The sequence below is a fragment of the Balaenoptera musculus genome, chromosome 6 (assembly GCF_009873245.2).
Source record: "Balaenoptera musculus isolate JJ_BM4_2016_0621 chromosome 6, mBalMus1.pri.v3, whole genome shotgun sequence".
NCBI classification, from domain to species: Eukaryota; Metazoa; Chordata; class Mammalia; order Artiodactyla; family Balaenopteridae; genus Balaenoptera; species Balaenoptera musculus.
Window position 1 is genome coordinate 84,831,148 of NC_045790.1, and position 26,228 is coordinate 84,857,375.

The 26,228-nt window shown below is 38.2% G+C and overlaps 1 protein-coding gene across 2 annotated transcripts in view; it reads left to right on the forward strand.

Annotated features, from left to right (window-relative positions):
• LOC118896920 (myb/SANT-like DNA-binding domain-containing protein 3) overlaps positions 1-26,228 on the forward strand; it is a 166,893-nt gene that overhangs the window by 73,917 nt on the left and 66,748 nt on the right. For both annotated transcript variants that reach the window (XM_036855557.1, XM_036855551.1), the window contains 2 exons: positions 5,885-5,994; positions 23,693-23,822. In XM_036855557.1, the coding sequence (XP_036711452.1) occupies positions 5,885-5,994; positions 23,693-23,822 (240 nt within the window). The remainder of the gene's footprint in view (positions 1-5,884; positions 5,995-23,692; positions 23,823-26,228) is intronic.

The following is a 26,228-nucleotide window of genomic DNA, read 5'->3' on the forward strand; positions in this document are numbered from 1 at the left end:
GACATTTTTGGTTGTTACAGCTGGTCCTACTGGCATCTAGAGGGTGGAGGTCAGGGATGTTGCTGAACATCCTGCAGCGAACAGGATAGCCCCCACCCCCAACAAAGAAGCAGCTAACCCAAAATGTCAGTAGTGCCGAGATTGAGAAGCCCTCAATTCTGTCGTAACATTTCCAAAGTTAATTCACTTTTGGCTCCTGTAATTACTAGCTGACTCATAAGATCCTCCAACTACCTTCTGTTTAATTGGAACGGTGGTAGGAAAGTCACATCATTCTGGAGTGCTAATAGGTCTCATTTTGAACTGCAGCCTGAAGCTAGTTAGTGCTGCCAAAAGTTGGGGATTCTGGCAGTTCAGGTTCACAGTAAGTAGGGTTCCTTCCCTTACTGTGTATTGTTCCCCAGCTTTGAAATGTTAATGAAAATTGAGACAAGTTTTACATTTAGAGAATTATATGACTGGCACATTTGTAACCAGAGCAAAGTATATCTGTTTTGAGCCACTCTGCTGAGTGATTCCTTGTGTAAAATATTTCTATTTGGAGAACTGAGTTTTGAGGGCCTTAGAAATGGCTCATCCTTTTTGCTGAATTTCCATTTTGGGCTCAGGAAGGCAGGTGTGTAATCATCATCATCACTGACAGGTAGTAGAGTGCCCTCTTGATGCCTGGTACTGAACAGAATACTTGAAAAGAAATAACATTCAGAAGATGATCCCAGTATAGAATTCCTTCTATACTGAGTTTGAGCTAAGGCAGTAGTTCTCAAATTTGGGAGGAGTCAGAGCACCGGAAAGTCATGATGCTCTTGATAATGTAATTTTATCATGTAAACTGTGATGTAGCACCAGATTATTTAAGACTTTCCTTAGAAATGTTTATCTTAAATTTACATGCAATCATTATGTCAGGATTGTCTTTAACTTACATGTATCAATGACCTGACCAATAGTGGCTTAAATGATAAGGACTTTATGTGTTCATTTCCCGTAACAGTAAGTCTGGAGGGATGAAATCCAGGGTGGGTGTGGTGATTCCATAATTCTCTCCACACTCTTGCTCCTGTCTGTCTGGTCTACCATCTTTAGCTCGTAGCTTTCACCTTCACGCATGTAAGATGGTTTCCACAACCTTAGGCAAGAGGTTTACTTTCCAGACAGAACAAAGAATGGAAGAAGGAAGGAGGAATGCTTATATATCAACTGTGGTACACAGCAAGGGATTTGGGGAAATAGATTACTTAGCTGAGTACTTTGTTTCCCAGAACAAAATTGGGGTTCCCTTACTAAGTAAGAAGGAGAGAATAGATCCAAAGTAGGCAATTAGCCACGATGGCCACAATGACAAAACAATTTAAAGTGTATGTTCGTGAGCTTGTGACATTCATTATCTTGTGTTCTCATAAAACACTGTTGGAGGACTTCCCTGGTGGCGCAGTGGTTAAAAATCTGCCTGCCAATGCAGGGGACACAGGTTCGAGCCCTGGTGTGGGAAGATCCCACGTGCTGCGGAGCAACTAGGCCCGTGAGCCACAACTGCTGAGCCTGCGCGTCTGGAGCCTGTGCTCCGCAACAAGAGAGGTCACGATAGTGAGAGGCCCGCGCACCGCGATGAAGAGTGGCCCCCGCTTGCCGCAACTAGAGAAAGCCCTCGCACAGAAACGAAGACCCAACATAGCAATCAATCAGTCAATCAATCAATCAATAAAAAAAAATAAATCTTAAAAAAAAAAGAAATCTAAGTGAAAAAAAAAGAAATCTAAGTGAAAAAAAGCTCACTTAAAATGAGAAAATTCTCTCCATTGAAGTTTTTCCCTTTCAAATGAGAAACTGAAATTCTACTTGTTTTTAATGAAGGTACACTATAGTCTAGGACACGAGTTTTCCTAAGGAACATGGTTTGGGAACCACTGATAATTAATGTTTATGTGTACTATTAAATTATTTGTGTCTCTGCTTTCACTTATGTTGTTCATAGATAAGAACATTCTTTTCTCTCTCTTTTAATATTACCACATGTTGTGGGCAATTAAAACAATGCCATTTCTAAATTTTGTGTAATGATCCTATCTATATTAGTTTTATAATCAGAAAAAGTCTTAATAATTTTTCAAGGTCAGTGCAAGTGTTGCTGTCTTTGACACTGCACCCTATACTTCAAATCCATTTTTATTTCCTACTTCTTGAAACTCCTAGAGCAAACATAGTCTGTACAACACAATTTCCCCCTTATTATAGACTATATTTATATTGAATTAATCGCTTATTGTTCCATATGTTAGCAAGATCATAAGCTCCCTGTTATGTTCTTTCCAGTGTATACCCAATTCTTAGCATAATATTAGATACATAGGAGATACATAATTGCTTCCTGATCAACTAACTACATAATCACATTTACCACATTAACACACATGAAAATAGCATGGATTTGATAGCAAGATAGGTGTAAAATAAAACATGACGAGTAACCAGTATAATCAGAATTTCATGACTTTTCACCCTTACCTGTTAATGTAGGACCTCTAGCTCCCACAGAATGCCTCGTTGCCAAGTTTATTTTTGGAGTTGCCCAAGGGTGTACCGTGTAGGCTCGCTAATGTATTCTGGCCGCTGCCACACAGCATGTCTTGTTTTTCTTGTGACGTTAGCTGCCCCTGAAGTTGCGCATTGGTACCTCCCCCTAGATATCAGAGGTGTACCTTGGAGCCTGACACCACTACCTCCTTGGCTTTGTGCTGGCCTGCCCAGGTGCGCTGGGCTGGGGATGGTGAGGTGTCCTAGCCCCTTTTCTACCCCTCTTATATCTTGTCATGTGGGTATCAAAGTGGAGCTCTTTGTGTCTTGTTGCCTCAGAGCTTTTTTTGGTTTGTTTTTGTTTTCAATTTTTATTGAAGTATAGTTGATTTACAATGTTATGTTAGTTTCAGGTGTACAGCAAAGTGAATCAGTTATACATGTATCCACTTTTTTTTTTTTACATTCTTTTCCCATATAGGCCCTTACGAGAGTATTGAGTAGAGTTCCCTGTGCTATATACAGCAGGTTCTTATTAGTTGTCTATTTTATATATAGTAGTGTGTATATGTCAATCCCAATCTCCCAATTTATCCCTCCCCCCCATCCCCTGGTAACCATATGTTTGTTTTCTACATTCGTGACTCTACTTCTGTTTTGTAAATAAGTTCATTTGTACCCTTTTTTTTTAGATTCCACATATAAGCGATATCATATGATATTTGTCTTTCTGTGTCTGACTTACTTCACTCAGTATGACAATCTCTAGGTCCACCCATGTTGCTGCAAATGGCATTATTTCTGTTCTTTTTTTATGGCTGACTAATATTCCATTGTATATATGTACCACATCTTCTTTTTCCATTCCTCTGTTGATGGACATTTAGGTTGCTTCCATGTCCTGGCTATTGTAAATAGTGCTGCAGTGAACATTGGGGTGCATGTATCTTTTTGAATTATGGTTTTCTCCAGGTATATGCCCAGGAGTGGGATTGTTTGGGTGCTTCAGAGTTTTTAGTGAAAGGCATTCTTTAGTTTCTCATTGTTAGCCTCTCTGTCTCCGTCATGATGACCCTTTGGGGCAGTCTGGATGAGATACCACCCTGTGCTTGGGATCACTCCTCTTTTCCAACCAAGGCTTTGTTTATCAGGCTGAGCTTTTCTGCCTCACTTTAGTAAGGATGATTATTCTCTAAAAATGTTCCTTCATCCCTCATGCAAACAGATGCCTGAACAACTCTCACAGACATGTGAGAATCTTAGTGGCAGGGAGGGTTTAGGCTCTAGATTGCAATCCCGTTGTGCTTTTAAAATGCAACAGGTAAAACATTGCAACTCAAAAGAATCTCAAGCCAGGATAGCAAGTCTTAACTCAGAGCATGATCTTGACCCATGGACAAAATAAAAACTTTATTCTTGTTTGGTATGTGTGATTGTATTGGAACCCAGTGTGAACTTTAAGGCTACAAAGAAAAGAAATAAGAGAAATACACTAAATTTTATTTCTCAAATTGTGCAGTTGTTTTTATTTCTGTGGTCCCTTAAATTGATGTGGTTGAGCAAAGATATTATGCATTCTTATCTTCTTTTCCAGAGCAGTTCTTTATTAATATATAGTTATCTTCCTTGGGTTTTAAAATGTACATTAGACAGTAACTGGAACCCGGACCTTGTGCAGGTTCCCAGTAGGAATGTAGGCAGATTGGAAAAAAGCAAACCCCACACTTAAGATTGAGCCTCAGGAGGTAATGCAAGAGGTTAAGGGGGGAAGGGAAGAACAAGCAAAAAGTGGGAGATGAGGAAAACCAAGAACATAAAGCCTCCAGAGCCAGGATGAAAGAAGAGAAAGATGGTCATTTGTGCCTTGAATAGTGAGAGAAACAGAGGGAGCAACAAAACAGCTGCATTAGTTTCCTGTAGTTTTCATTTCTACTCATCTTTTTTTTAAAAAATTTTACACATATGCTTGAACTTTAGAGCAATCCAATTTTGTGCACCTGAGGTCCATTTAAGGAAAAGAAGAAAAAATTTTTGTAACCAATAGTTACATAGACATATGCTTACTTTAGTGCAGTGCTTGGTGCAGAGTGGTTTCTCAAATAAGTACTGTGACTATCAACTCCTTGTGTATTTAGGTACTTGACTGCCAACTCATTGGAGGGTCAGCTAGGAGGAGGAGACCTGAGACACATTGCAGAGCACTGAGGACAGGTGGGGCAGAGAGAGGAAATGATGGTCAACCAGGACAGATGTCACTAGATAGAGAAGTAGAACCTCCTTGACTTAGTCCACCGAGTCCTGATTTGAAGTCTAGAAGTAGAAAACAACCAGGGATGAAGGATTGCTGGAGAAAAGCTCGCTGAGATCTGTTTGCCAAGACCTTGTCTCCATCTAGAGCTGCAGGAGATCTTGTGCTCTTTCCAGAGTCTCTCAGCTGTTGAACCACAGGGTCAGAAGCTAACTTAGGCCTCTCTGCTCCCAGACTCATGAGTTCACCTCTACACTGGGATGAGTTTTTAAGCAACCGTTTGTTTACTGTTTGTGTAAGTGCATTTGTTGTTATAGCTCTCATTCCCAGTAGGGAGGATATGAAAATTGTCTTTGTAGTGGTTTTCACCCAATTCCATGTGATTGGCTGCTTTACTTAGCACTAACCTGGAAGCAGTTTATTAGGTTTCCTAGAGAGATTATTTTGATAGTTCCAGAATAAGACTGACAGTTTTGGAACAGGCACAGAATGACCACAGAATACTAGTATTATTGATAGGCTCTGCTTCCTGTGGTAGTAAAATTAAATCAGTCATTTAAAAAATTTAAGTTTAGAAAGATTTTGAATCCTTCTTTGCATGTAAATGCTCCATATGTACCTATTGTATGAGATTCAAGCTTACTTCATAATTCTTTTGTAATTAAAACTGTTTGTTCTAGAGTGAATAATGATCATCCAAAACTTATTTTGGGTACCAGAAGAATCAAGATTCTTTTTAGTTATTATTTTTTATCCTTAAAAGTAACTTAAACACTAGAAAAATAATCTAAAACATTAAGACAATAGTAAGAAGACTGTCTTAAGCTCTTGGCAGGCAAAATAGAAAGATTCTTTGGATTTATCTTTGGGAATTATGTGAAATCCTGAAATTTTGAGTTTTATTTTTCTTTGCTTTTATATGCTTTTGGGCATATTATGCAGGACTCTCTTTGGGGAATCTTGAACATCTTGTGTCCTGTAGAACTTGGTGCATGTTTTTTTGTATGTTGTGTCTTATTATTATACTTGTGAATGAGGTGTAAGGATTTTTTCTTTTATTTATATATGTACCTTTGCATAAAAAAGACAAATATATATGAAACAATGTTTCCTCTTTTACAGAATTAAATGTGAGGGAATCTGATATAAGGGTTTGTGATGAATCATCGTGTAAATATGGAGGAGTCTGTAAAGAAGATGGAGATGGTTTGAAATGTGCATGTCAATTTCAGGTAAGGAAATCAAACCTCTTTTCAAAATTTTTATATTTGTCATATTTTATAATTCCACATTTTTCAAATTAAAAAGCTTATTAAGGGGCTTCCCTGGTGGCGCAGTGGTTGAGAATCTGCCTGCCAATGCAGGGGACACGGGTTCGAGCCCTGGTCTGGGAAGATCCCACATGCCGCAGAGCAGCTAGGCCCGTGAGCCACAATTACTGAGCCTGTGCATCTGGAGCCTGTGCTCCGCAACAAGAGAGGTCGCGATAGTGAGAGGCCCGTGCACCGCGTTGAAGAGTGGCCCCCACTTGCAGCAACTAGAGAAAGCCCTTGCACAGAAACGAAGACCCAACACAGCCATAAAAAAAAAAAAAAAAAAGCTTATTAAAACACCTTGAACCCCACAAGAAATTTGGGTTCACAGCCCACGGATTCTTTTTTGTCAGATGAAGTGCTCTTATTTGTACCTTCCATGCTTCTTTTCTTGAATTATGGGAGCAGACTGGCTCTAATAGAATGTGAAAATGCCTTGAAAAATATATTAAAGTTCTATTCAAATGTAAGGTATAATTGTCACTGAAAGGAATATAAAGGACAGATTGCAGTAGAGTCACTTATTTAAAATGTTGGCCTTTTTTTCCCATTTCCTTCTCTTTCTAGTCTATCTCTTTCCCTTCCATTCTTATTTGCTGCTGTCTCATCTTTTTAGGCCAAAGAACATGACTGATTTGGTACCTCAGGGTAGATCAGGGTTAGAGATGGACTAGAAAGGGGAACCTCAAACCAAGAGTGTGAATATCTTTGCTTTTCAAATGTTGTTTTAGTTGTGATTTTGTTGTTTAAAAAAAGAAAAGGAATGGAAATGAAATGTGTTACATTCAATTCTTCTTCTTTTTTTTTTTTGGCTGCGCCACCTGGCTTAAGGGATCTTAGTTCCCTGACCAGGGATTGAACCGCGCCCTAGGCAGTGAAAGCGCAGAGTCCTAACCACTGGACCGCCAGGGAATTCCCTCAATTCTTTTTTTTTGTGATTAAGTTATAATCTGGCTTCAGAATATTGTTCACAAGACGGTCCCTTATTAAGAATTTGAGATGAGACAAAGAAGGAACTAGAATTTTTTAAACTCATAATCTTATTCTAACTGTACCCACCATTTTGGATTTTAAAGGTAGGAAAGGGAACAGATCAGGAATAAAAGCATAGGATAGTCAGTTACTTCTAGTAACCCTATAACTTCAGTCATGTTTCTGTATGATCCATCTGAAAAGAGAAGGCATATTTCCCACCCTTTCTTATGATATTGTAAAATGAGAATTAAAATCAGAAAGGGAGCTTGAATATGAAGCCTCTTTGAAAACTATTAACTATCATGTTTATTTTCATTAAAAGAAGTAGAAAGTTTAAGTAAAGGAGGAGGGGTTGGGGAGTGTACTGTTGACCAGCCAAAAAGGTTGTTCTTGGTCAAAAGGGACTTTACAATCAACTATTTATTCACACTAGCCACCTTTGAAGTCACTTAGCTAACCTTATGCCCACCCCTCCATGGTTGCTTATGTAACAATAGTCAGGCCAGTGTAACTACTATTTATAAAATAGATAATCAACATGGACCTACTGTATAGCACAAGGAACTCTATTCTGTAATAACCTACGTGGGAAAAGAATCTGAAAAAGAATAGTTATATGTATACGTATAACCGAATCACTTTGCTGTACACCTGAAACTGACACAAAATTGTACATCAACTATATTCTAATATAAAATAAAAATTAAGTTAAAAAAAATAGATGGTGATGTGTTTGACTGCCCTCCTTCTCCCTAAACCTTCTTAAAAATGATAGTAACTGAAGTGGGCTTCTTTCCTTAAAAGAAGGTGTTGGTGTACATGGTGTATACCAAGCCCTCATGAACTTTTACTTCTTCCTATTCTTCACGTTATATAAGTTTTATTGACCTATCTCAAGGGTCACTAATCCTTTCTTCTGTCATCTCCATTCTGCCCATCCAGTGAGTCTTTAATTTCAGATATTTTATTAAGAATTTATAGTTTCTATTTATCTGAGATTTCCTGTCTTTTCATTCATTACAAGAATATTTTCCTTGAGCATAGATATTGCTGCTTTAAAAATCTTTGCCAGTTTCAACATCTGGGACATCTTAGGGATCATCTCTGTTGATTGCCTTTTCATTTGAGAACGCATTATATTTTCTTGTGTTTTGTTTCATATTTATTTTGAATATATCCTACACGTTGTGAATGATATGTTTTCGAGTGTTTGAATTATGTTATGTTCCTCTGAGTATTGTCATTTTTGAAACAGTTAAATTGGCTGAACTTACACTGCAGACTCTATCTTTCCCGTTGGGGGTAGAAACACAAATATCATTTCTTTTAGTCTTAGCTGGGCTACTTGGAGTGTGCCCCCTGAGTGCTTGGTTCAGAGGTCAGCCACAGAATCTGGGACTCCGTGCTCCCCCTCTCCTTTCTGGGATTTTCTCTCTCACTTTCCAGTGGCTTTGGTTCTTCATGCCACAAAGATTGCAGGGTTTTTGTTGGTGTTTCAGGCATCCTGTATGGGGAAAACTGGGGCTGTTCCCTTCTTCCAACTGTCTTATATTTCCTTAGGTTAAATTCTTTGACGTGGAATTGTTGGGCCAATGAGATATTCATGTACAGGTTAACATTCTCACCAAGAGCAATGTATCAGGCTGTTTGTCTCCTTTCAACCTCTTGGTAGTGGATTTTGTCAATCCTTTAAAATTATATAAATCTGAAAGGGAAAAAGCTTTTTTATTTGCATTTGATTACTAGGGAAATTGGAAATGTACCATAAACTTATTGACCATTTCTTGTGAATTAATATTTCATATTCTTTGTCCATTTTTAGTATTTTCTTTTTCCCTTGTGTTGATTTGGGAAGACGTGTGTATACACTATATATAATATACTATTTGTGTCCTTATAATATTGCTTACTGTGCTGAGCATTTTATATCCATTGACTATTCTAAATATTTTATATATATATATAAGTTTACATAACTCATAAACTCTCATGAGAACCTATGATGTAGGTGCCATTTTGATACATTTTTTAGAAGAGTGATATATGCCCATAGTAAACAACTGGAACATTATATAAGATATATAATGAAAAATGTCTTCCTTCCATTCTAGAATACCAGTTGCTCTTCTCAGAGGCAACATCTGTTAATTCTTATACTTCCTTCTACAAATATTCTGTTATACAAACACAGAGGTGTTTTAATTTCTCTTTTAAGTACTAAATCACTTCATAGTATTTACCTTAGAGATGGTTACTTTTAGTTTATATAGATTACAAAAAAGAGTTCTGTATTTTAAAAAAGTTATCCTAGTATCACTTTAATTTTCATTTTGTTTATATTTTCTGATATAAAGAAGTTTTAAATTTTCATTTCATATTTATATTTGTCTTTATGATTCTGCTTTTCATTCTTTGAAAGTCTTTCCCTGCAGCTCTAAGATTATGAAGCCTTTTTGACCTTTTGACCAGCTAGAGAATCTTCTCATGATCTGTCTGGAATCCCTTGTATTCTTACCTTGCGGCAAAGCAAGAAAGGAAAATAAAAGTTAGGAGTTTAGATCGGTAGACATTTATCCAGTGCTTACTTTGTGCTAGGCACTAGGCTAGGTGCTAGGGATATGAGGATGTTTAAAGACAAGTTGCTTGCCTTGTAGGAGCAAACTGCCTAAGGGCTTATAGTGTGATTTGATCCTGCTGCTGAGCGAACTTTCCTTTGACTCCTCTGCCTTCTTACAAGCTTATAAATCTGTTCAAGTTAGACTTAGGTTCGTGCCAGTTTAAGAACAGTGACCTCACATGCCCATTAAACACTCCTCTGCCGGATGCTTTAGCAGTATCTTTCGATTCATTTAAAAACCTTGCTTATGAGGAGATTGGTTCAAGATGTTGGAGTAGAAGGACATGTGCTCACTCCCTCCTGCGAGAACACATGAATCACAACTAACTGCTGAACAGTCATCGACAGGAAGACACTGGAACTCACCAAAAAAGATACCCCATGTCCAAAGACAAAGGAGAAGCCCCAATGAGATGGTAGGAGGGGCGCAATCACAATAAAATCAAATCCCATAACCACTGAGTGGGTGACTCACAAACTGGAGAACAGTTATACCACAGAGGTCCACCCACTGGAGTGAAGGTTCTGAGCCCCACGTCAGGCTTCCCAACCTGGGGGTCTAGCAACGGGAGGAGGAATTCCCAGAGAATCAGACTTTGAAGGCTAGCGGGATTTGATTGCAGGACTTCTACAGGACTGGGAGAAACAGAGACTCCACTCTTGGAGGGCACATACAAAGTAGTGTGTGTATCAGGACCCAGGGGAAGGAGCAGTGACCCCACAGGAGACCGAACCAGACCTACCTGCTAGTGTTGGAGTGTATCCTGCAGAGGTGGGGGGTGGCTGTGGCTCACCGTGAGGACAAGGACACTGGCAGCAGAAGTTCTGGGAAGTACTCCTTGGCATGAGCCCTCCCAAAGTCGGCCATTTGCCCGACCAAAGAGCCTGTAGCCTCCAGTGCTGGGTCGCCTCAGGCCAAACAGCCAACAGGGAGGGAACTCAGCCCCACCCATCAGCAGACAATCAGATTAAAGTTTTACTGAGCTTTGCCCACCAGAGCAACACCCAGTTCTACCCACCACCAGTCCCTCCCATCAGGAAGCTTGCACAAGCCTCTTAGATAGCCTCATCCGCCTGAGGGCAGACAGCAGAAGCAAGAACTACAATCCTGCAGCCTGTGGAGGAAAACCACATTCACAGAAAGACAGACAAAATGAAAAGGCAGAGGGCTATGTACCAGATGAAGGAACAAGATAAACCCCAGAAAAACAACTAAATGAAGTGGAGATAGGCAACCTTCCAGAAAAAGAATTCAGAATAATGATAGTGAAAATGATCCAGGACCTTGGAAAAAGAATGGAGGCAAAGATTGAGAAGATGCAAGAAATGTTTAACAAAGAGCTAGAAGAATTAAAGAACAAACACCTAGAAATATTAAAGAACAAACAAATGAGATGAACAATACAGTAACTGAAATGAAAAATACAATAGAAGGAATCAGTGGCAGAATAACTGAAGCAGAAGAAAGGATAAATGACCTGGAAGACAGAATGGTGGAGTTCACTGCCATGGAACAGAATAAAAAGAAAAGAATGAAAAGAAATGAATACAGCCTAAGAGATCTCTGGGACAACATGAAATGCACCAACATTCACATTATAGCGGTCCCAGAAGGAGAAGAGAGAGAGAAAGGACCCGAGAAAATATTTGAAGAGATTATAGCGGAAAACTTCCCTAACATGGAAATAGCCACCCAAGTCCAGGAAACGCAGAGAGTCCCAGGCAGGATAAACCCAAGGAAAAACATGCTGAGACACATAGTAATCAAATTGACAAAAATTAAAGACAAAGAAAAATTATTAAAAGCAACAAGGGAAAAATGACAAATAACATACAAGGGAACTCCCATAAGGTTAACAGCTGATTTCTCAGCAGGAACTCTACAAGCCAGAAGGGAGTGGCACGATATATTTACGTGATGAAAGGGAAGAACCTACAACCAAGATTACTCTACCTAGCAAGGATCTCATTCAGATTCGATGGAGAAATCAAAAGCTTTAAAGACAAGCAAAAGCTAAGAGAATTCAGCACCACCAAACCAGCTCTACAACAAATGCTAAAGGAACTTTTCTAAGTGGGAAACACAAGAGAAGAAAAGGACCTACAAAAACAAACCCATAATAATTAAGAAAATGGTAATAGGAACATATATATCGATAATTACCTTAAACATGAATGGATTAAATGCTCCAACCAAAAGACACAGGCTCGCTGAATGGCTACCAAAACAAGAGCCATATATATGCTGTCTACAAGAGACTCACTTCAGACCTAGGGACATATACAGACTGAAAGTGAGGGGATGGAAAAAGATGTTCCATGCAAATGGAAATCAAAAGAAAGCTGGAGTAGCAATACTCATATCAGAAAAAATAGACTTTAAAATAAAGAATTTTACAAGAGACAAGGAAGGACACTACATAACTGTAGGAGGGATCAATCCAAGAAGGAGATAATAACAGTTATAAATCTCAATACATAAGGCAACTGCTAACACCTATAAAAGAGGAAATCGACAGTAACACAGTCATAGTGGGGGAGTTTAACACCTCACTTACACCAATGGACAGATCATCCAGACAGAGAATTAATAAGGAAACACAAGCTTTAAATGACACAATAGACCAGATAGATTTAATTGATATTTATAGGCCATTCCATCCAAAAACAGCAGATTACACTTTCTTCTCAAGTGCACACTGAACATTCTCCAGGATAGATCACATCTTGGGTCACAGATCAAGCCTTGGTAAATTTAAGAAAATTGAAATCATATTGAGTATATTTGCGGACCACAATGCTTTGAGATTAGAAATCAGTTACAGGGAAAACAGCATAAAAAACACAAACACATAGTGGCTAAACAATACGTTACTAAATAACCAAGAAATCACTGAAGAAATCAAAGAGGAAATCAAAACATACCTAAAGACAAATGACAACAAAAACACGACGATCCAAAACCTATGGGATGCAGCAAAAGCAGTTCTAAGAGGGAAGTTTATAGCAATACAATCCTACCTCAAGAAACAAGAAAAATCTCAAATAAACAATCTAATCTTACACCTAAAGGAACTAGAGAAAGAACAAACAAAACCCAAAGTTAGTAGAAGAAAGAAATCATAAAGACCAGAGCAGAAATAAATGAAATAGAAACAAAGAAAACAATAGCAAAGATCAATAAAACTAAAAGCTGGTTCTTTGAGAAGATAAACAAAATTGATGAACCTTTAGCCAGACTCGTCAAGAAAAAGAGGGAGAGGACTCAAATCAATAAAATTAGAAATGAAAAAGGAGAAGTTACAACGGACACCGCAGAAATACAAAGCATCCTAAGAGACTACTACAGGCAACTGTATGCCAATAAAATGGACAACCTGGAAGAAATGGACAAATTCTTAGAAAGGTATAACCTTCCAAGACTGAACCAGCAAGAAATAGAAAACATGAACAGACCAATCACAAGTAATGAAATTGAAACTGGGATTAAAAATCTTCCAACAAACAAAAGTCCAGGACCAGATGGCTTCACAGGTGAATTCTATCCAACATTTAGAGACGAGCTAACACCCATCCTTCTCAAACTCTTCCAAAAAATTGCAGAGGAAGGAACACTCCCAAACCCATTCTATGAGGCCATGATCACCGAGATAGCAAAACCGGACAAAGATACTACAAAAAAAGAAAATTACCGACCACTATCACTGATGAACGTAGATGCAAAAATCCTCAACAAAATACTAGCAAACAGAATCCAACAACACATTAAAAGGATCATACACCATAAGGTTGCAGGATGCAAAATTAATGCACAGAAATCTCTGGCATTCCTATACACCAACAACGAAAAATCAGAAAGAAATTAAGGAAACACTCCCATTTACCGTTGCAACAAAAAGAATAAAATACCTAGGAATAAACCTGCCTAAAGAGGTGGAAGACTTGTACTTAGAAAACTATAAAACACTAATGAAAGAAATTAAAGATGACATAAACAGTTGGAGAAATATACCATGTTCTTGGATTGGAAGAATCAATATTGTGAAAATGACTATATTACTCAAAGCAATCTACAGATTCAATGCAATCCCTATCAAACTACCAGTGGTGTTCTTCACAGAATTAGAACAAAAAATCTTACAGTTCGTATGCAAACACAAAAGACCCCGAATAGCCAAAGCAATCTTGAGAAAGAAAAATGGAGGTGGAGGAATCAGGCTCCCCGACTTCAAACTATACCACAAAGCTACAGTAATTTAGACAGTATGGTACTGGCACCAAAAGAGAAATATAGATCAATGGTACAGGATAGAATGCCCAGAGATAAACCCATGCGCCTGTGGTCAACTAATCTATGACAAAGGAGGCAAGGATATACAATGGAGAAAAGATAGTCTCTTCAATAAGTGGTGCTGGGAAAACTGGACAGCTACATGTAAAAGAATGAAATTAGAACACTCCCTAACACCATACAGAAAAATAAACTCAAAATGGATTAAAGACTGAAATGTAAGATGAGGCACTTTAAAACTTTTAGAGGGGGGCTTCCCTGTTGGCGCAGTGGTTGAGAATCTGCCTGCCAATGCAGGGGACACGGGTTCGAGCCCTGGTCTGGGAAGATCCCACATGCCGCAGAGCAACTGGGCCTGTGAGCCACAACTACTGAGCCTGCGTGTCTGGAGCCTGTGCTCCGCAACAAGAGAGGCCGCGATAGTGAGAGGCCCGCGCACCGCGATGAAGAATGGTCCCTGCTCGCCGCAACTGGAGAAAGCCCTCGCACAGAAATGAAGACCCAACACAGCTTAAAATAAATAAATAAATAAATTTATTTTAAAAAAAAAACCTTTTAGAGGGAAACATAGGAAAAGCACTCTTTGGCATAAACCACAGCAAGATCTTTTTTGACCCACCTCCTAGAGTAATGGAAATAAAAACAAAATAAACAAATGGGACTGAATGAAACTTAAAAGCTTTTGCACAGCAAAGGAAGCTATAAACAAAACGAAAAGACAACCCTCAGAATGGGAGAAAATATTTGCAAATGAAACAGCAGACAAAGGATTAATCTCCAAAATATCCAAACAGCTCATGGAGGTCAATATCAAAAAAAAATCAACAATCCAGTTAAAAAATGGGCGGAAGACCTAAATAGACATTTCTCCAAAGAAGACATACAGATGGCCAAGAGGCACATGAAAAGATGCACAACATCACTAATTATTAGAGAAATGCAAATCAAAACTACAATGAGGTATCACCTCACGCCGGTTAGAATGGTCAGTATCAAAAAGCTAGAAACAATAAATGCTGGAAAGGGTGTGGTGAAAAGGGGACCCTCCTACATTATTGGTGGGAATGTAAATTGATACAACCACTATGGAAAACAGTATGGAGGTTCCTTAAAAAACTAGAAATAGAACTACCATACGACCCAGCAATCCCACTACTGGGCATATACCCTGAGAAAACCTTAATTCAAAAAGAGACATGTACCCCAATGTTCATTGCAGCACTATTTCCAATAGCCAGGGCATGGAACCAACCTAAATGTCCATCAAGAGATGAATGGATAAAGAAGATGTGGCACATATATACAATGGAATATTACTCAGCCATAAAAACAAATGAAATTGAGTTATTTGTAGTGAGGTGGATGGACCTAGAGTCTGTCATACAGAATGAAGTAAGTCAGAAAGAGAAAAACAAATAACCATATGCAAACATATATATATGGAATCTAAAAAAAAAAAAATGGTACCGGTGAACCTAGTTGCAGGGCAGGAATAAAGATGTAGGCATAGAGAATGAATTTGATGACATGGGGTGGGAGGGCAAAGCTGGGGTGAAGTGAGAGTAGCATCGACATATATACACTACCGAATGTAAAATAGTTGGCTGGTGGGAAGCAGCAGCATAGCACAGGGAGATCATCTCGGTGCTTTGCGATGACCTAGAGGGGTGGGATAGGGAGGATGGGAGGGAGGCTCAAGAGGAAGGGGATATGGGGACATGTGTATGCATATGGCTGATTTGCTTTGTTGTGCAACAGAAACTAACATGGTATTGTGAAGCAATTATACTCCAATAAAGATCTATTAAAAAAAAAGGATCATACGCCATGATCAAGTGGGATTGATCCCAGTTATGCAAGGATTCTTCAGTATATGCAAATTAATCAATGTGATACACCATATTAACAAATTGAAAAATAAAAACCATATGATCCTCTCAATAAATGGAGGAAAAGCTTTTGACAAAATTCAACATCCATTTATGATAAAAACTTTCCAGAACGTGGGTGTAGAGGGAATCTACATCAACATAATAAAGGCCAGGCTTACCTGGTGGCTCATTGTTTAAGAATCTGCCTGCCAATGCAGGGGACACGGGTTTGAGCCCTGCTCTGGGAAGGTCCCACATGCCGTGGAGCAACTAAGCCCGTGCACCACAACCTCTGAACCTGCGCTCTAGAGCCCGTGAGCCACAACTACTGAGCCTGAGTGCCACAACTACTGAAGCCCGCACGCCTAGAGCCTGTGCTCTGCAAGAAGAGAATCCACCCAATGAGAAGCTCAGGCACCGCAATGAAGAGTAGCCCCCGCTCGTCACTTAGCCTGTGTGCAGCAACAAAGACCCAACGCAGCCAAAAATAAAAATAAATAAATAAAATTAAAAACAAAACAAAACAGAAAAACATAATAAAGGCCATATACGACAAACCCACAGCCAACATCATTCTCAATGGTGAAAAGCTGAAAACATTTCCTTTAAAATCAGAAACAAGACAAGGATGTCCACTCTTGCCACTTTTATTCAACATAGTTTTGGAAGTCCTAGCCAGGGCAATCAGAGAAGAAAAAGAAATAAAAGGAATACAAATGGAAAAGAAGAAGTAAAACTGTCACTGTTTGCAGATGACATGATACTATACGTAGATAATCCTAAAGATGCCACCAAAAAAACTACTAGAGCTAATCAATGCATTTGGTAAAGTTGCAGGATAGAAAATTAATGCACAGAAATCTCTTGCATTCCTATACACTAACAACGAAAGATCAGAAAGAGAAATTAGGGAAGCAGTCACATTCACCATTGCAACAAAAAGAATAAAATCCCTAGGAATAAACCTACCTAGGGAGACAAAAGACCTGTATGCAGAAAACTATAAGACACTGACGAAAGAAATGAAAGATGATACAAACAGATGGAGAGATATACCATGTTCTTGGATTGGAAGAATCAACATTGTGAAAATGACTATACTACCCAAAGTAATCTACAGATTCAATGCAATCCCTATCAAATTAACAATGGCATTTTTTATAGAACTAGAACAAAAAATCTTAAAATTTGTATGGAGACACAAAAGACCCCAAATAGCCAGAGCAATCTTGAGGGAAAAAAACGGAGCTGGAGGAATCAGACTCCATGACTTCAGCCTACAAAGCTACGGTAATCAAGACAATATGGTACTGGTATAACAAGAGAAATATAGATCAATGGAACAGGATAGAAAGCCCAGAGATAAACCCATGCACCTGTGGTCAACTAATCTATGACAAAGGAGGCAAGGATATACAATGGAGAAAAGATAGTCTCTTCAATAAGTGGTGCTGGGAAAACTGGACAGCTACATGTAAAAGAATGAAATTAGAACATTCCCTAATACCATACACAAAAATAAACTCAAAATGGATTAAAAACCTAAATGTAAGACCAGACACTATAAAACTCTTAGAGGAAAACATAGGAAGAACACTCTTTGACATAAATTGTAGCAAGATATTTTTTGACCCACCTCCCAGAGTAATGGAAATAAAAACAAAAATAAACAAATGGGACCTAATGAAACTTAAAAGCTTTTGCGCAGCAAAGGAAAGTATAAAGAAGACAAAAAGACAACCCTCAGAATAGGAGAAAATATTTGCAAACAAATCAATGGACAAAGGATTAATCTCCAAAATATATAAAGAGCTCATGCAGCTCAATATTGAAAAAACAAACAACACGATCAAAAAATGTGCAGAAGACCTAAATAGACATTTCTCCAAAGAAGACATACAGATGGCCAAGAGACACATGAAAAGCTGCTCAACATCACTAATTATTAGAGAAATGCAAATCAAAACTACAATGAGGTATCACCTCACACCAGTTAGAATGGGCCTCATCAGAAAATCTACAAACAACAAATGCTGGGGAGGGTGTGGAGAAAAGGGAACCCTCTTGCACTGTTGGTGGGAATGTAAACTGATACAGCCACTATGGAGAACTGTATGGAGGTTCCTTAAAAAACTAAAAATAGAATTACCATATGATCCAGCAATCCCACTACTGGGCATATACCTAGAGAAAACCGTAATTCAAAAAGACACATGCACCCCAATGTTCATTGCAGCACTATTTACAGTAGCCAGGTCATGGAAACAACCTAAATGCCCATGGACAGACGAATGGATAAAGAAGTTGTGGTACATATATACAATGGAATAGTACTCAGCCATAAAAGGGAACGAAATTGTGCCATTTGCAGAGATGTGGATGGACCTAGAGACTGTCATACAGAGTGAAGTAAGTCAGAAAGAGAAAATCAAATATTGTGTATTTACGCATGTATGTGGAATCTAGAAAAATGGTACAGATGAACCAGTTTGCAAGGTAGAAATAGAGACACAGATGTAGAGAACAAACGTATGGACAGCAAGGGGGGAAAGTGGGGGGAGGGGGGTGGTGGTGGGATGAATTGGGAGATTGGGATTGATATGTATACAGTAATATGTATAAAAGAGATATTAATAAGAATCTGCTGTATAAAAAAATAAAATAAAATTCAAAAAAAAACCCTTGCTTATGATTCATTATGCTTTCGGTGTTAATATAAGCTTTCTGGGACATAATTTAAACACATTTTAACAGATAATAACAGGATTTTAAATTCTAAAATTGTTTTGTTCAGCCTGTTGATAGGAGCTATTACATCTTGCCACATATATAAGCAAAGCTACTTTTATTAATGTTGAACAAAGAAAAATGATCAGTATTGCATCTTTTCATTAAAACCTGGGTAATATACAAAGAAGAGTGCCTGTGGCTTTTTCCCTGTTTTCTTTCTTCTTTCTTTCTCTTTGTTCTTCTGACTGGAGTTCTTGGGCCTATGTCTTTTTTCCTGAGTTTTTTAGTGTCTGCTCTTGCTAGGTACTGTGTCCACTTATTAGACCTTTGTATTAGTCAGAGTTCTCCAGAGAAACAGAACCAACAGGATATATATATGGAGAGAGAGAGGAGAGAAAGAGATTATAAGCAATTGGCTCACTCAATTATGGACGCTGAGAAGTTCCACAATCTGCAGTCCGCAAGCTGGAGGCCTAGAAAGGCTGGTGGTGTGGTTCCAATCCGAGGGTGAAGGCCTGAGAATCAGGGGAGCTGATATATAAGTCCCCGTCTGAGTACAAAGGCCTGAGAACCAGGAGAAGACCAAGGTCCCAGCTCACCAGTCAGGCAGAGAGTTAATTCTCCCTTCATTCACCTCTTGGTCTATTCAGGCCCTCAGTGGATTGGATGATGCCACCCACATTGGAGAGGGCATTTATTCAGTCCACTGATTTAATGCTAATGTCATCCAGAGACACCCTCACAGATACATCCAGAAATAATATTTAATCTAGGCACCCTGGGGCCCAGTCAAGTTGACACATAAAATTAACCATCACAACTTTGTTAATATTATTTATTGTATTCAGCACAGTTCCTGACACACAGTAGGTACACAATAAATGCTTGAATGGATGTGGCTGCAGAGTTGTACACTGCTGCACCTTTGTAAACTACTTCAAATCACTCTTGCAGCTAAAGAGAAGGTGTAGGGGAGAGTTCTTTTCCCCAGCAAGAGTGGCAGTATAGAGGAGGCAGACCTTAGGTTAGAGTCAGTGCCCAAGTCAGAAGTTGTATGTTGTTAATTTTTAATTTTATTTATTTATTTATGGCTGTGTTGGGTCTTCGTTTCTGTGTGAGGGCTTTCTCTAATTGCGGCAAGTGGGGGCCACTCTTCATCGCGGTGCGCGGGTGTATGTTGTTAAAATTGCCCAAATCCCTTAATTTTTCCATAGCATAATGAGAGGCTCTTAAAAGAGACTTCTGGAAACAGAATGGCCAAAGAACTGTAGGTCTGCTTTTCCCATCTCATGCTCACTCCTTGGTATGTGCTCGTTAGGTTGCATTTCAGGGACATTGCCTACACTGTTTTAAGCCCCCTACTCACTACCACCAAGTGACATATAGTGAGATCCTGCTGAAAAACTGGTGTGTAGTGGTTAGAGAACATCACTTGTCAGGAGTCGTGGGTCTTCCATTTGTTAGCTGTGACCTTGGGCAAGACTTAAGACTCAGAAATGATAATAGCAGTAGCAGAACCAGCTAATGTTTGTTGAGAATTTACTATGGCTAGCTGTAAATGCTAAAGATGGATTTCTCTTATTTAATCCTCATAACAATTTTATTAGGTAGATACTATTATAATTACCATTTTATAGATAGGGGTAATGGCACTGGTGCTAGCCCATAGTCACATGGATGGTCAACCTAGGATTTGAACTCAGCATTTTACTTCAGAGCCCCAGCTCTAAGCACTAAGTCATGTGCTTTGCAGGATTGTTATATTTAAGTTAGTTTAGGACATTTAAAGCTGTAGCCAGTGTTTACTAGATAGAAACTCTTCAATAAATCTTAGCTGTTACCATATAGATTCTCAGCCCTGTCAGACTTAATAACCCTTTTTATAACCAATAATTTGTATTCCATTTCTTTTCTATTCTTAAATGAAATTTGTAGATAATGTAACCTACATAAACACATAATTAAAGAAATCACTATAATATACACTTGCAATGTAAAGGAGAAATGAAAGTAATTTATAGTAAAATAAGTATTTCAAAATGTAAATGTTTGGGCATGATTACACTAGAAGACAATATAGTAGTCAGATGCTTATATTTACTTATAATGAATATTTGGATTTTTTTTTTTTTTTTTTTTTTTTTTAAATTTTATTTATTTATTTATTTATGGCTGTGTTGGGTCTTCGTTTCTGTGCGAGGGCTTTCTCCAGTTGCGGCAAGTGGGGGCCACTCTTCATCGCGGTGCGCGGGCCTCTCACTATCGCGGCCTCTCTTGTTGCGGAGCACAGGCTCCAGACGCGCAGGCTCAGCAATTGTGGCTCACGGGCCTAGTCACTCCGCGGCATGTGGGATCTTCCCAGACCAGGGTTCGAACCCGTGTCCCCTGCATTGGCAGGCAGATTCTCAACCACTGCGCCACCAGGGAAGCCCAATATTTGGATTTTTAAAAAGATCATCAGTAGCAATTTCATACTAGTAGTATTTGAAAACAAAAAAGTAGAGGTATGGTGGATGTTAGAATAAAAGCTATTAGGAGAAGCTAGAACAGTCTTATTTGTATATGGTCTTACCATAGTTCCTACATGAATGGCTAGAGATGCATTCAGAAATTGTATGGTATGTATGTTGTGTGGAACTATCCTTTCCTTTGCAGTACACCGAGCACCATTGGAATCCATCTGCTAAATGACAGTAATGTCCCTTTCTCATTGTGACAACCAAAAATGCCTCCATAGGGGCACCCACCCCTAGGGGGCGATATTAGCACCTTTGCGAGCACTACGTTAGAAAGTTATTAAATGTTTGTTGAGTGAAGAGTTGGCTTGAGAAGTCCATAGACTTAGCATTTGACATCTTGGAGCTTATGGTCTTTTTTGCTAATTATACATTGTATAATTACAGAGTAACATTGATTCCTGCAGACATCATACAAGTTATTGTGTACATTTTAGGGGGGAGAGATTAAAGTAAGTGATCCTTGAAGAATTAGAGGAGTATAGGAAGGCATCCTAAAGTAAAATTTTAATTTTAACTAAAGTTGATGTAGGAGTCTGCTGATATTGTATAGCAAATCAACTTGGTTATAAAATATTTTATTAGAAATTGTTTTTACCAGTGTTTGACCTGGGGTAGCATGCCATATTTAAGATTCATAAAGTAAGTTGACCACTTTTTAAAAAGTAAATAAATGATAAAAGTAAGCCTTGTTCTTTGCAGAAAAATTAAGAAATACAGAAAACCATACACATGGAAATAAAAAACTATGGTGACAAGTAATGTGAAAAATTTATTGGTGTTTTCTTCCAGGATTTACTCTATGAATATTTATTTTTTCTAAATGAGATATATATGTGTATATATATGTAATTTATTTTCTTGCTATATTTTTATTTTATATTATCAAATTACTTAAGAAATTTGCATTCAGTTTTATGGACTAGATAATACATTTAAAAATGGCAGGGACTTCCCTGGTGGCGCAGTGGTTAAGAATCCACCTGCCAATGCAGGGGACACGGCTTCGATCCCTGGTCTGGGAAGATCCCACATGCCGCGGAGCAACTAAGCCCGTGCGCCACAACTACTGAGCCTGCGCTCTAGAGCGTGTGAGCCACAACTACTGAGCCTGTGCTCTAGAGCCCGTGCTCCGCAACAAGAGAAGCCACCGCAGTGAGAAGCCCGCGCACTGCAACGAAGAGTAGACCCCCGCTCGCCGCAACTAGAGAAAGCCCGCTCGCCGCAACTAGAGAAAGCCCGCGCGCAGCAACAAAGATCCAACGCATCCAAAAAAAGAAAAAGGGCACAAAATTCTCAGAAGTTACGTATATGGTATTATCACCTACTTTTCACCTAACATCTTTTTCTGTCACACAGTATTCTTTTTGTTTTTGTTTTTTTTTTTTTTTACACAGTATTCTTATAAAGGGTAATGCTCAGTGACTCCTTGAACAGATATAGCATGGTTTAAATAAATATTGCCTTGTTGGATATTTAGGTTGTTTCTATGTTTTAGATATGAATACATTTCTATTTGAAAGGACTGTAATAAATTTTCATCTACAATAGTTTCCTTCAGATATATCCCTAAATGTGTAATTCTAGATAAAAAATCACATTTCTTTTTTAGAACTCTTGAAATGTATTGTTAAATTATGTTCTCAAAAGATTGAGCCAGTTTAAATTAGCACAACAGGTATATTGGTATGCCCACCAAATTGAAGTTTTTGTTTGTCTAATAACCAGTTTTATAAGCTAAATATAGCATTGTGTTTTCATGTACCACTCTGATTGCTAGTGAAACTCAGCATTTTTTATATATTAATTGACCATTTGTTATTTTTTGTAAATTTGTCTTTTGTATTAATTTGTACTGTCTCTCTTTTAGTAATAAGTTATGTCATATTATACTATTTTCCCCAGATTTTAAAACTTTAGTTCTTTATGATATTTTTGACATTTAGAAGTGTTAAAGTTTTTTAAACATACCAATTCAGTGTCATTTCTCAAACATGAATCATCTTTTTTCTTTTCATCTACTAATCCTTCAAGACCCAGTTCACATTTCACTTTCTCTGAGGAGGCTTTTCTTGAATACTTCAGTTTACAGTAATAGGTATTAGATATTACACTTATTGTCTACACTTTTGATTTAGTACATGATCATATATATATATATATATTTCCTATTTATATGGTTCGCTACCAAGATCGTAAGGTCTCTGAGAACAGAGTTCATTTTTCTACTCTAGCGTTTACCTTGAGACTTTGTGTACTAGACGTATTGAATAAGTGAATTTTGATAATAATGAAATGACATTACATCATTAGTGCTCATGACAAACATTGGCAAGCATTTCCTCTTATATTATCTCCCTGGATCACAAGCAAATGATGTAGATAGGATAGGGATTTTCATTCTCATTTTTATGGATAGTTGATAGTTAATTTTCATTATGAATGTGAAAAAAGGTATGAGAAAGTAGCATAACTCTTCTTTTTAAAAACCAAATAAAAGAACAAACTCTTTTGTAGTAGAAGTATGTCATAATACTATGGTATTGCATTCATGAATATGAAATGAACTATTAATATTCATGCCTAGTCTGAGAATTTATTTTTGTTTCTTTTGCAGTGCCATACAAATTATATTCCCGTCTGTGGATCAAATGGGGACACGTACCAAAATGAATGCTTCCTCAGAAGGGCTGCTTGTAAGCACCAGAAAGAGATAACAGTAGTAGCAAGGGGACCATGCTACTCTGGTATGTGTGATATTCTTCTGAAAAAATGTTAGAAATGGTTCTGCCATACTTGTAAGAGGAAGTTTCCAGTCAGAGGTTTATTCCCAAAACTGCTGTATGGATTGGTGATGATTATGTGGGGAATCGGGGAGCTCTTTTTTGCCTCCATTTCACGTTGCTTTTTAACCCCAGGTAGTCTTGTACTTACTATGTTACCTCTCAGGACGTTTTTAATGCTTAATGCTTTATTTTGGTGGGGACTTTGCGTATCTTTTGCCTTACGGTTTGAATATAAGACAGGATAAGATTTGGGGTGGGAAATGCTATGGGATCCATTTTGTTGATTTTTATCTTGGGGGGTGGGGAAGGAGTGGGGAGTATCCATAGGAAGTCATTAGTGGCATCCCAGGATGTGTCTCTGTCCAATCTCTTCTCTTTTTATATCTTCTCATTTCTGTTTGCTAGCCCTCTTCATCCACCTCCCCCAATTGTTTGTATTTACTTCCTTGTCTTTTCCTTCCGGAATTGGTAATGGTTAATTTTGGAAGGCATTAATATTAGTATCTTACTTGCATTTGTATTTGGGGGCAGGGATGCAGAGTGAGGTATTGTAATAGAATTATTGTATGAAGGTTAGCAGTAAAGGTGGAGACTATTCTTATATGATTACTCCATTTCCTTTCTTTCCCTGTATATTACAGTGCCTGTGTTTTTATTGGGGCTCCATTACATAAGCGTAATTGATTGATGGCCCATGTGGTTGATCTCAAACTCCAGGTACACTAATACCACATGACTCAAAGCCCCCACTCTGAACTGTGTGGTTGGTATTTCCGGTGTGGCCAGCCCCTGCCCTAAGAGTATTGAGTGTGGCTTGTCCCACCCTAAGGTCTGATGTGGTCAACACCCTTCCTAAACATCGATTGCCTTCCAGAAGCTGAGGGCGAAGGCCAAAACTCTCTTTGGGCAAGGCCAAATTCTTTTCCATACACTAAATAATTAGATGCTCTTAGGCCAATGGACTATCATTTGATATGGTTCTTATACACTTCTTTAAGTACATTATGTTTCACAGACTTGATTTAGTAACTAAAAAGGAATATGGAGGTCTTTATAATCCCAAATTAATTATGCATCCTTTATGAGAAGTTTAAGACACCAACTGCTTTGATAAGCAGTGAATATTAAGCATTGGGAGGCAGAGTGGAAAGAGCTGGAAAGAGCACTGCACTAGGGTTACAAGACTTGACTTTAAAGTAACTCCAGCTCTTGTTTACTGTATGACCTTACCCAAGTCACTTAGCTGCTTTGAGCCCCAGTTACATACCTAAATTGTTAGATGGATGTCATCTCCTGGGGTTAAGTGAGAATTGAATGAGCTAAGCTCTAAGGTGCTATATTGATTTTGTTATCTTCTGGCTGGGGCCAGAGTTGTTCATGTCATTTGGTCTGGTGTTGGTCCTATTCCCTGTGCTAGGAACAACATTCTCCTTTGCTTATTTGAGAACTTTTTTATGCTTTAAGATTGAGCTTAAGCCTTTTCTACTCTGTGAAATCTTTCTTCTCTGGTATCTCCTGGCAGAATTTATTCACACTTTGTGCATATCTCTATGTAAATATCGTACTGTATTTCATTTATCCAACACATCTGCCTTTGGCCAGATCCTGTTTCTCAACAGGAAAGTACTATGTCCTGCCTAGGGAGGTATATCATAATCCCAGGGTTGGGGCAGGGGAAGGCGTGTGTCCAGTGAAAATATGATTGACAAGAAGAACTCAACCTCATTATCAGAATAGTCACAGTATATTTAATTTATTTCACAATTTTAAATGACCCTTAAGGAAGGTGTGAGATATTATATTTATTAAAATTGGACATTAGTTGGAAAAAAGATTGGGAGTGAGTAAGTATGTCATGCACTGGAACTGTCTTATTTATCAGTTTATATCTACCTTTTACTTATTATGTGTATGTTGTCTAACACATAATAAGTACCCAGTCAGTGTATATGGAATAGAAGGGACAAAGAGAGTTTTCCTAAGAAAAGTTTGGTAATAAAAATACTTTTGAGTTCCCTTTTTCCTTGTCTTTTTTTCTGCTCTTTTACTCTTTCTTTTCCTCTTTGCTTTCTCAGAGAAGATATAATTTTTTTATGGTTGATCAATCAAAATGAATACAATGTAAGACTTTGTATAAAATCCCATGAAGAGCTGAAGTGGATGCTACATAAAATATGTATTTTTTTTCCAGTTCTTCCTGTTTCTACCATGTTTGGGACTTTTATTATAGTCTGCAGGAGATGGAAGGGAAGGGGGGAAGGGAGCGATATTGTAGAGGGTGTCTCCTACTCTGGAGAACTATTTGAAGAACTGGAATGGATTCTCTAGGAAATCCTCCTCCCTAGAAAGTGCTGGGTAAAGTGTTTA